The sequence below is a fragment of the Lycium ferocissimum genome, chromosome 7, assembly GCF_029784015.1.
Source record: "Lycium ferocissimum isolate CSIRO_LF1 chromosome 7, AGI_CSIRO_Lferr_CH_V1, whole genome shotgun sequence".
In the NCBI taxonomy this organism is placed as follows: Eukaryota; Viridiplantae; Streptophyta; class Magnoliopsida; order Solanales; family Solanaceae; genus Lycium; species Lycium ferocissimum.
In genome coordinates, this window is record NC_081348.1 from 49,744,370 (window position 1) to 49,755,983 (window position 11,614).

Consider the following 11,614-nt stretch of genomic DNA (forward strand, 5'->3'; position numbering starts at 1 on the left):
AAACAAAAAAAAAATCATGGCTTGTTTTGCAATTCTAATTCAGCACAAAGGCGAGTGGGAGACTAACAACAAGATTATCTTAAGATGAGATTTGTTAGTATAATATGGAACTTAACATTGAAATATTTATTATCAAAATTATTTATTAGTAAATTTTTCTAATAAATGCTTGCAATATTAAAATCTATTGGAATCAAAATAAATCGAACTACCTCTGTTTAGCGAAGACAATAACAAAACGGGACACAAAATTCATCCATAGACAAATCCCAAACAAACTACAGTCAAACCTCTCTATAGTGGCAGTGTTTGTCCGGAAACTTCATGGCTGCTATAGTGAGGTGCTGTTATGCATGTATATTGGCATTCGATATTTAGATCTCATTTAGCTGTTATAAATAAAAGTACGCAAACAATTAACTTTTTGTACTTTTTATGTTATAAACGAAAACAATATATTGTAAATTTTAAAATCTCAATTGATTTTCATATCTCATAAATTAAAAATTGAAAAGACTAATAAATTACTACTAAATCCATAACTAGTTGTACCACACAGATAAAAAATTAAAATATATGGAACATATGCATTTTAAATTAATTGAGAATTTAAATATTTCAAGTTTGACGTAAGAACTCTACAATTGTAGGCTGTTTCGTAAAACTAGTCTCTTAGTGGTAATATAACGCTTCAACTGACGAAAAATTTTGTCCAAACTTTCAGCAAAAGGAAATTCAATAGCTTCCTTTGAAGGCTGTCTAAGTGCTTAACATTTGACTCTTCTATCTCCAAGTAGCAGTAGGTTGAGGCTCTTCATTGACACTTTTGTTGTCACATAATATATTTCTTACAAAATATTATTATACGCTATTTGAGTATGGCTGTTATAGAGAGATAATTTTACAAAGAGTGTACCACTATAATGAATACCATTGCTGTTACAGGTAGAATGTTGTTATAGAGAAGTAAAATATAACATGAAAAATCGGTTCCGGAGAAAATCAGGCCGTTACAGTGAAATGTTGTTATAACGAATGACAATTATAGAGAGGTTTGAGTTTTCCTTTCAAATGGACTGGTCTTTAATTTTTTCCCTTCAAATGAACTGGTCTTTAATTTTTGACCTTCAAAATCGAACTTATGCTCGACAAAAATTAAAGACCAGTCCATTTGAAGGACCAAAACTAAAGACCAGCACAAAATATGAGCAAAAGTGCTAATGGCCCAACTATATTTGAACTTAATTGGTTGAGCAAAAGTCCTATAATAATACTAATGATAACCACAGCCTCTATAAATAGGGATTTAGGGTTTGCAGAGAACACAATTAATCAATTTTCATTATGGATGCAAAACATCAAAAGTGTATGCTCTCGCTCTCTTCACCTTTTTATTTTTTATATTATTATTATTATTATTAACACATTTAATCTTGTGATTTTATAGTGGATCGAATTTGGATTTTTTTAGCTTTTATATTATTATTGCTAACAGATTTAGGTTTGTAAAATTGCTAATATAGTTATGTTTTATTTTCATAGATCTATGGTCAGTGAATCGAACAAAGCAAATTATCATTAAAGATGAGACTTCAAAGGGAGATATGATTCAATGGGGTTCATTACTGAAATCCTTGTTACTACCCAGCTTTGAAAGTTGTTTTACCCTAATGGTTGATCCTAATGATACAATAGGTGCAGTTAAAGCGTACATTCAAGAGGAAAAAAGGATTTCTTTTAAGAAACAAAAGCTGATTTTGAGCCATAACGGAGGAGATTTGAGTGATGATCAAACTCTTGATTCTTTAGGAATCAAGAAAGATTCTACTTTGATCCTGCAATATGCACCAATGCTAATAATGGAAATATCTAGTGTGAAAATGCTTATGTTGTCCTTTATTGTCAAAGATCCATGGTCACTAAGTCGAACAATGCAAATCATTATCCATGATGACCTTTACAAAGACGTGATTAAATTCCGTTCAGTATCAAAATCCAAGTTATCGAAATTTGGACTTGAGGAGGACACTATTAAAGATTGTCGTAATTCTTATACCCTAATGATTGATCCATATGATACGTAGCCGCGTTAAAGCTTACATTCAAGAGCAAACGGGATTTTCTTTTAACAAACAGAGTCGCTTCTCAAAGAACTGTGGTGGTCGTTGTGCGAGTTTAAGAAACGACCAAACTCTTGTTTCACTAGGAATAAGGAAAGGTTCTAGCTTAATCCTTAGATTTGGACCGGTATACAAAATCTCTTTCACTCATACCCGTATCTTGGTTGTATTTTTAATATTAGGGTTAAGCCTCAGGTGACACGATTCGTATGTTAAAGCCTCTGCTCAAAAAAAGACCGGGGAGCCATTACCCATAAGCTGCCGTGGACAAATATTACCTGACGATCACCCTATGTTTGGCCTTGAGATGTAGTGCTAGTATTACATTGTGACTGTTACTACTTCTTTCATATTTTCTAGGTTGTCTGATTGTAAATTTAATAATATAATTAGATGAGAAGATTCATATATTGCCTATTATCATGAGATGATCTAGTTTGTATATTAACTTAACTTTTCCTTTTTTCTTGAGTACTTATGTAATGGTTTTAAATAAGGAAAAAACAAAAAAGCAACACAAATTTTTGGGTAGGATCTGTCAATTTCCCTATTTTCAAAAGTTATATAAAAATATTTATTTCTCTGTTTATTCTCATGTCTCCAAATATGGAACAATCTTTATATTTTTCATAATTAGTACTAATAGATTCTGCTAAGTGCAAATTTACATCATTCATAAGAGTTATTAAAGGAAAAAGCATGTTTTTTTATTTTCAATGCTCGAACCTTATACCTCTAATAGAAGAGGGATGAATCTTATCTATCACACCAGAATTTTTGGTGGTATGTAGGTCACTCACCCTAATGTTTTGCATTATTTTTTAAAATTTGTGCTTTACCTCTCACTATAATTTAAACTTGATTTTTATGTATATAATCAATAAAAATTATTTGACGTGTCCTTAAAAGTGTCCAGTCTTGATTTTTCTCCCCGCTTAATCAAATATTTAAAAAATGACTTTAATTTGAAAAAAATCGTTAGGAGGAACTTTTGTTGTCCATTAGACATAAGTTCTAGCTTTTGCCTATAAGGCAAAACTTGTGATCAATTCACCATGGCAAAACTTGTGATCAATTCACCATGTTCACTGTCTTGAAAAGCTTTGCCTCTGTTGCCCATCAGACATATATTCTAGCTTTTGCCTATATGGCACAACTTATGGTCAATTGAGCAGGTTCACCGTCTTGAAAATCCTGAACTTCTATCTTATAGGCAAAACTAATTTATGTCCACAATTTATGCATGATTGACAACACAACCTTTTTCTAACTAATTTTCTGAAGCGGTGACTTTTTAAAAAAAAATTGTTAAGCGGGATCAAAATATCGAGACTACCTTATGGAGACTATTTGTGAACATGACCCTCTTGATCTCTTCCAAGTTCCATATGACGCGCATATTTGATAAATAGCCATTTTTCATTTTCGCCATGAAAGGATAGGACTCCCTAATGTTTTGCCTTTCTTTCCACTTTGTGCTTCACCTCTCACTATAATTTAAAATCCAGAATTTTTATATATAATTAGGAAATATGTTTTTTTTTTCTTTGATTCGGAACTCTTCCATATGTTTACGCATAAAACTGGACTTTTAAAAAAAAAAAAAAACAAATAGCCACTTCTCAATCCTTATAATTAAAAAAAGATAGTCATTGTATTGAAGTTTTAAAATCCACGAGAATAACTCTGTGATAATAACTTGAGGTTTCACTTGTATATTGAAGTTACAGAGTGGCATTTATTTTTCGAAAATAGGGCCAAAAAACTGACGATTTAGCATTATGCACGGTTTGTCCTTCAAAATGGACCAGTCTTTTAATTTTTGTCCTTTAAAATCAAACATATTCTAGCATGGCATAAGTTCTTTAAGGACGCCAACCAGAACTTGTCTATATATAATATGAAAATATAAACTTATGTCCCGCAAAAAAGTTGTTTGGCTTAAGGGACAATATTTAAAGACCGGCACAAAATAAGCACAGAAGTGCAAATGACCCATTTTCATGGGCTATTTATTGAATTCAACAGCCCGGTCCAAGTCAACTCTCATAATTTGAAGGGCTTTCAAAAATGCTAACCCATCCTAGCCTCGAATGAGTCCAGCCCATCATTTTGTTTTCTTCGTTTAGTTTTTGTGCATTTTGATGAGGGTCATTCGCACAAATGTCCTATTTCGGGGGTGGTCTTTAATTTTTGTCCCTCAAATCGCCGGTCTTTAAGTTTTGTCTTTCGGCACTTTAAGTAATAAAAAGTGGCTGAAAATATCCCTGAAAAAAAAATCGCAAGGCAAGGTTTTCATCTATATAAAGCCTATTCCGAAATTATGCGCTTAATAAAAGTTGTATAAGATGTCTTTTCCCGGATAAGTTTTGTAGATAACTTATAAAAAATGTATTACAAGGCATAATTTCTATGTCTTGTCCGGCTTAATTTTATAGAAATTAAGTTACATTGAAACTATGCCTCGTCCAGCATAATTAAATAGAAATTAAGTTATCCTATAGAATTATGCCTTAAGGCATAATTTTGCCCCGAATAGGCATAGTTTTTATGAAAACCTTGTCTTGTGCCATTGTTTTTATTTTTACTATGTATATAAAACCGTAAATTCTTTCATAGATTAGCGAATATATATACCCACATATTTTCATTAAATGAGAAGTAGGGACAAAATTAAAGACCAACGATTTGAGGGACAAAAATTAAAGATCAGTCCATATGAAGGGCAATCCGCGCAATTTTTTGTTTTGATAACGTAAAATTTCAATCATATAAGTATTTGTTACGCAAATTTCCATTTGCACATAATAGTTAGCGGAAGTACTTGAATGAGCATTGATTCTCTGTTACACTAATTTTCATGTATGTGTACTGTTCAGGTATGCTTAGCTTCCTAATAATACCAAATTATAAGTTCCTTTTTTGAAGTTTTGCCTGCAGTACTAATTTTCAATATTGCCCAAAAATTTGCCCTTAAATCATGAGTTTTCTCAGTGTCTAATAATTGTTGCTTTAGTACATCCGGGTGGATAGGTTTAATATTGCCTGAAGTTTTGCTTTCAAGTCATGAGTTTTCTCAATGAAGGGTAATTTTGTCCAACTAGCTTTTATTATACTTTAAACTTAGCTTATTGTTCCAAAAGTTCAAGACCAACCCCTTTCAGGAACATTTGTTGACTTAAACCGTTCATAAGTGGATGATTAGTTGTTTTTCCAATTAGTTCGATATCTGCAACCTTTATGATTTTATCTGTCACTAACAAATTGTAAAATAAAAACAGTGAATTCACAGAGACTCAAACCCCTAAAAACCTTCAGCACATATAAGGTGGTCATTTCCCTGTATATATTTTTGTTTGATTATTATATATATTGGAAAATTGTTGAACAATCACGAAAATATAAGAAATTCTTTTTAGCTTGAGGTGTGTATGACACTTTCATAAGGATATTTCATCGGTAAATGTGTATCCCCCAGAATTAACAAGCTCTTCTAATATAAATTAGGAGCAAAAACAATAAAAATTAAACGGAAAAGGCTTAAATATGTCATTAAACTATCTCCTCATTTATTTACCGTCATTATACTTTAAAGATGATTTATGCCATCAAACTATATAATGGCTCATTTATTCCAAATCGAACTTCAAGACCATGCCTTCATCAATCATTTGTCATTTATGCATCGCCCGTTATCAAAATGACTGGCCATTTTTTATTAACGCCGGTTTTATAATTAGTTTATGACACGTGGCCTCCAATTATGATTACGTCGTTTAATTAAATCCCCACTTTTTAAATACCAAACTATTAAAAAATTCGACCCATACACCTTACCCACCTATAACCATAATATATAGGCCACGTGTCATATACATTGTATATAAGTTTAATGAAATATGGTATATATCATTTTGATAATTGTTGATAAATCAGTCAAACTATAAAAGAAGATAAATGAGTCATTTTTAGCTTGATGGCATAAATAGCCATTTTCTATAGTTCGATAAGCATATATAAAACTATCCCGAGTGGCATAAAAAATGAGCCCATTTCGATAATGGGATAATATTTGAGCCTTTTCCGAAAATTAAATAAAGAAGAAAACTCAGTACAATAGAATATAGGAGGAATTTTTTTTTTCACACTCTTCAAAGTAAAAAAACCATATGAGATTTGTTATTCAGCTGCCAACTAATGTACTGAAGAACCAGGCTCTTCAGGCACCTAACAAGAAGTAAAACTACGGAATGTAAACCACAAGGAATTTTACAGTGAAAAAAACCCTTTGCTCAAGGGAGTGAAAAACACAACCTACCTCAGCAGGATTTTGCTCCAAAACTTCACGAAAACTCGAGCAATTTAAGGTTACAATCCAATAAAAAAAAAGACTAAATTTTAGTACCTTTTCCCCTACTTGTCTTCCTAAATGTAGCTATCCCTTTTAGCCTCTTCCCTAATCTTTTACACAACTTCAACAATAATGAAGAATACAAATTACAGACCCTCTGATTTGAATTCATGCTGCATATTATTTATTAAAGGGAAAAACACTTCATACTATGATATATATTTTTTTTATTTTGAATGCTTGAGCCTTAAACCTCTATTAAAGGTGAATGAATCTTATTTATCACACAACTATTTTGATGGTGCATGTCACCTTTCTTATAAGAGAACACAACTATTTTGATGGTGCATGTCACCTTTCTTACAAGAGAGTTTAAAAGTACGTGCTTAAATCCAAAACCGTGACAAATGGTGTAATTTTCTCTACATTTGGAGCTATTAAATTGGACTGGCCTGACTCAGCCAAGCTCAAGTTTCGTCGGCTATCGAATTCAAAAGTCCGGTCCAAATCAACTCTCATAATTTGAAGGGCCTTCAAAAAGGGGAAGTAACCTAGGGTCCTTTGCACTTTTGCTCCTATTTTGTGATGGTCTTTAATTTTTGGCGTTCAAATGGCTGGTGTTTAATTTTTGGCCAGCATGAGTTCAATTTGAAGGCCGAAAATTTAAGGCCAGTACATTTGAAGGGAAAACCGGGCAATTAGTTGAATATAGTTTATTTGTGATTTGTTTAATGATGAATTTTGTGAGCCATTTTATTATTGTCTTCGCTAAACAAAAGTAGTTCGATTTATTTTGATTCCAATAAATTTTAATTTTGCAAGCATTTATTAGAAAATATTAGTAATAAATATTGTAATGTTAAGTTCCATATAATACTAACAAATCTCATCTTAAGATAATTTTGATGTTAGTCTCCCACTCCGCCACTCGGCTTGGTGCTGAATTAGAATTGCGAAACTAGCCATGATTTTTTTTTTTTTTTGAAATCGATGATGAATCAACTAAGAAATTGAATGCTTCAGTTGTTGTGAATAATTCGCCGTTTCTCTGAAAGGATGTATCAATTATGGAAGGAGGAGGTAGGCATTGGCTCCATCACATTTGAAGAGCACATTAGTTCCCATGTTTGAAGCACAAGGAATCTGTAGGAAGAGAAAGACGTGTAATTTAGCGAAAGTTTGGGCTAAATGATAGGATATTTAAAGTTGTTTGGGCTATTTTTTAATGTAAAAATGATGTGGGCTACATTGGCTGCAAACCTAATGAGTGGGCCTCACATATAGTTGGTTGGGCCTGTGCTGGCATTGGGCCGAATGCAACCTAGTCCTATAACATTTTTTTGCTCGGAATTGTCCTTCTTTTGGTCTGGTCTTTAATTTTTGTCCCTCAAATTAGCGGTCTTTAATTATTGGCCTTCACCTAATTTCCCGAGATTCGGGATTCGAACCCCAACTCAAGAAAAAAAAAAAAAGGAATTTCGCAAGGCAGAGGTTTGGATTCGCAAGGTAGAATTTTGCCTTCAAAACTCTTCCTTAAGGCAGATTTTTGCCTTCAAAACTAAGGCAGAGTTTTGAAGGCCCAAAACTCTATCTTGCGATTTTTTTTAAAATTTTTTTTTTTTTTTTTTAAATTCGAAACTAAGTAGTTCTAACGAAAGACAAAAATTAAAGACCAATGGACAAAAATTAAAGACCACTCCAAAATAAGGCATTCTTGCGAATTGTCCAGAATACTAAGGGAAAACAACACAAAATACCCATAATAGGTAAAATATTTACCTATACGTGCCCCCATGCAGTGGCGGAGCCACACCATGCCGAGGTGTTCATCCGAACCCCCTCGACCGAAAAAAATACTGTTTTTACAAGGTTAAAATTATTTCTTATATATATATAGTAGACGTTGACACCCCTTATGCTTCTTCGTATGTTTATTTTTTTATATTTTGAATCCCCTCAGCGGAAATCATGACTCCGCCACTGCTCCTGAAATCTAATTACAAACAGTAGCCATACGGCATAATCAATTTACCCGAGTACCCCCTTTTTGCGGCTTCAGTTATATTCGCTCTTGTCCTCCTTTTCTCCTGATTTTGTTTTCTATTGTCTTTTTTTTATCATTTTTTCTTTTAATTTCCTTTCCTCGTAGTTGGCTTTGTCTTTTATTTGTATTCGCTTAATTTTCTTTTCCTTTTTTTTGGTTAGGGTATCTTCTTCTTTTTCTGTCCACTTTTCTATTCATGGCTTTTTTTCTTTTTAAAGATAAAAAATATTAACTAATTATTTTTATTTAGTAAAAATATGAAAAAATTAAATAATTAGACTGCAACAAGAAATAATTAAGAAAAAATCTCAAACTCAATAACTTATTTAGTAAAATTTAAATTAATAGAAAATATATTTTTATAATTTTTTTCTCTTTTGAAAATGAAAATATGACTCTATCTTTTTACAAAATTAACTTGCTAAAAAATAGTTAAAATATCAAAATTAAGCTTAAACTCCATTTGTCCTTTTTTTTTTTTTTTTTTCCTTTTGAAGGAATGATATGATATATACCATGTAAGTATCATAAAAAAGTGAAGAGCTTTTTTGAAGCAATGAACCAATCTTTTGTGATACCGTATCAGTATATGATATATACCATTTGAGTATCATAAAAGACTAAGAAGTATTTCTTTTGCAAGTGAAATTTGCTAAAAATTATATAAAAATTAAAATGTCAAAATGAACCGGTCATCTATGATATCATATCAGCATACGATAAATAGCAGGTTGGTATCATAGAGGGATGAACTTTTTTTTTTTAAGGAATGAATCAGTCCTCTATGATAACATGTCAGTATATGATATATATTAGGTTGGAATCATAGAAGACTGAGCTCTTTTTTGAAAGAATGAACAAGTCCTCTATGATACTTTGTCCGTATATGACATATACCATGTGATTATCATAGAGGGCTAAGAAGTATTTTTTATTTTATTTTTATTTTTATTTTAAGGAATCAATCAGTCTTCATGATACCCTGTTAGTATATGGTAGATACCATATGGGTAGCATAGATGATTTTTTTTTTTTTTAAGAAATGAATCAGTCCGTTATCATATCTTGCGAGTATATCACATATCATGTGGGTCAGTCATCCATGATACCCTATCAATATATGATATATCCTATTTGTATCATAGAGGATTGAGTTGTATTTTTCTTGAATGAATGAACCAATCCTCTACAATACCTTGTCAGTATATAGTATATGATATATACCATGTTGGTATCACATAGGATTGAGGCGTGTTTTTCTTGAAGAAATAACCCATTCTTCTGTGATGCCTTGTCAGTATATAATATATACCATGCGTGCATCATAGAGGACTAAGTAGTGTTGGAATGTATCTGTCATCTATGATAGTCTATCAGTATATGATATGTATCAGGATGTTATCATAGAGAACTTAGTGTTTTTTTTAAACGAATAAACTGCCAGTCCTGCATGATACTCTGTCAATATATGATATACCTTGTGGGTATCATAGAGGCTTGAGTAGTACTTTTTGAAGTAATGAATTTTGAAGTAATGAATTAATCTTCTATGATACTATGTCAATATATGATATATACCATGTAGGTATCATAGAGGATTGAGTTGTATTTTTCTTGAAGGGATAAATTAGTCCTTTATGATACTATGTCAATATATGATATATACCATGTTAGTATCATAGAGGATTGAGTGTTTTTCTTGAAGGAATGAACTGTCAGTCATGTATGATACCCTGTCAGTATATGATATATATCATGTGGCTATCATAATATGCTGCAACAAAGATACTTCAACAACTACTGATTTGATATACTATATGCTAGAACAAACTGTTTTTTGATATATATATAAAAATAAAAAACATAATATATCAACTATCCTTTTTATTGACATAGAAAAAGAAAAAATAAAAACAAAAACAAAATAGCCAAAAGTGTGTAGAATAAGATTATGAAAAAAAAGGAAATAAAGAAACAATTAATTTGGAAAAAATGAAATTAGAAAAGGAGAAAAAAATAAATGAAAATCACCAGAATTAAAAAAAATAGGGAAAAAGGCGAATAAAATTAGATTGTGGAGATAAAAGAAAATAAATAATAAATGAAATTAAAAAATAAACAAAAAAAAAAAGAAATTAAAAAAGAAAGAAAATAGAAAGAAAAAGAAAAAAAGAAAGGGGCTAGAATTAAATATGGAATCAGATTATGACAAAAAGAAAAATAGTATGATTGAGAAAAAATTACCATAAAAAGGTATGCTAAGCGACAACATATGTTTATTAGGTAATACTTAAGAAAGACAAAATGAGAAAAAATAAATAAGGTGACGACGCGATAACACCAAATTCATCGTTACATAAAATGAGACTTTTCGTCGTTACGTAACGATGAATTTAACGATACGATACAATAAAATTAAGTAATAATCAAAATAAACATCGTATTTAAATCAACAACAATATACAATATCCAAACAGGCTAAAATAATTTGGAGTCATTTTGACCATTACATAAGAAACTCCACCATTTCAATGGAGTACTCCAAAGTCCAAAATTCCACGAAAGAGTTACTCTCCAGATAAAAAAAAGTCTCCACTTAATCATTTGTACATCTCTTAAAAAAATACTAATTTTTAAATAAAAATAAGTAATTTTACTAAATTACCCCTAATTAAACAAGTATTAAGATTTGATCACATAACACTTGATAGAGGCAGATTTGAAAAAAATAATGTTAATTCTTTCGATTTAAAGTTAGATACTCTTTTCTATATATATATAAAACAAAGTTAAATCATTTTTTTTTCTATATATATAAAAAAAAGTTAAGTGGACACTCTTTTTTATCTGGAGGGAGTATCAAGTGATATATTGATGGGTCCCACTACCTCAACCCCCCACCCCCAAATATCATGCAGGTATGTGGGGCTGTCTCTCTTTAATTCGACGTTCAATTTTAGGCAAGTGGCAGCTGAGGAGTTGGTAGTTAGCTCAGCTAATAGTAGCACCCTTACTCACAATAAATTTTTTCTTGTACCTTGTTAGATAACAAACGTTCTTCACAACTATCAATTTGGGGTGCACTTTAAATCCTAAAAT

At 31.2% G+C, this 11,614-nt stretch overlaps 1 protein-coding gene across 1 annotated transcript; it reads left to right on the forward strand.

Annotated features, from left to right (window-relative positions):
- The first annotated feature begins 1,283 nt into the window (after positions 1 to 1,283).
- Positions 1,284 to 2,084, forward strand: LOC132062293 (uncharacterized). Its single transcript, XM_059454892.1, has 2 exons — positions 1,284 to 1,366; positions 1,543 to 2,084. Exons 1-2 carry the CDS (start codon positions 1,345 to 1,347, stop codon positions 2,082 to 2,084), a joined length of 564 nt encoding a protein of 187 aa, XP_059310875.1. The 5' UTR covers positions 1,284 to 1,344.
- Positions 2,085 to 11,614: the final 9,530 nt, after the last annotated feature.

Excerpts from the sequence above, each read along its gene's own strand:
- LOC132062293 (XM_059454892.1), top strand. The coding sequence starts at position 1,345 with ATGGATGCAAAACATCAAAAGT. Across the intron at positions 1,367-1,542 it reads GGATGCAAAACATCAAAAGT|ATCTATGGTCAGTGAATCGA; the intron begins GTATGCTCTCGC and ends TTATTTTCATAG.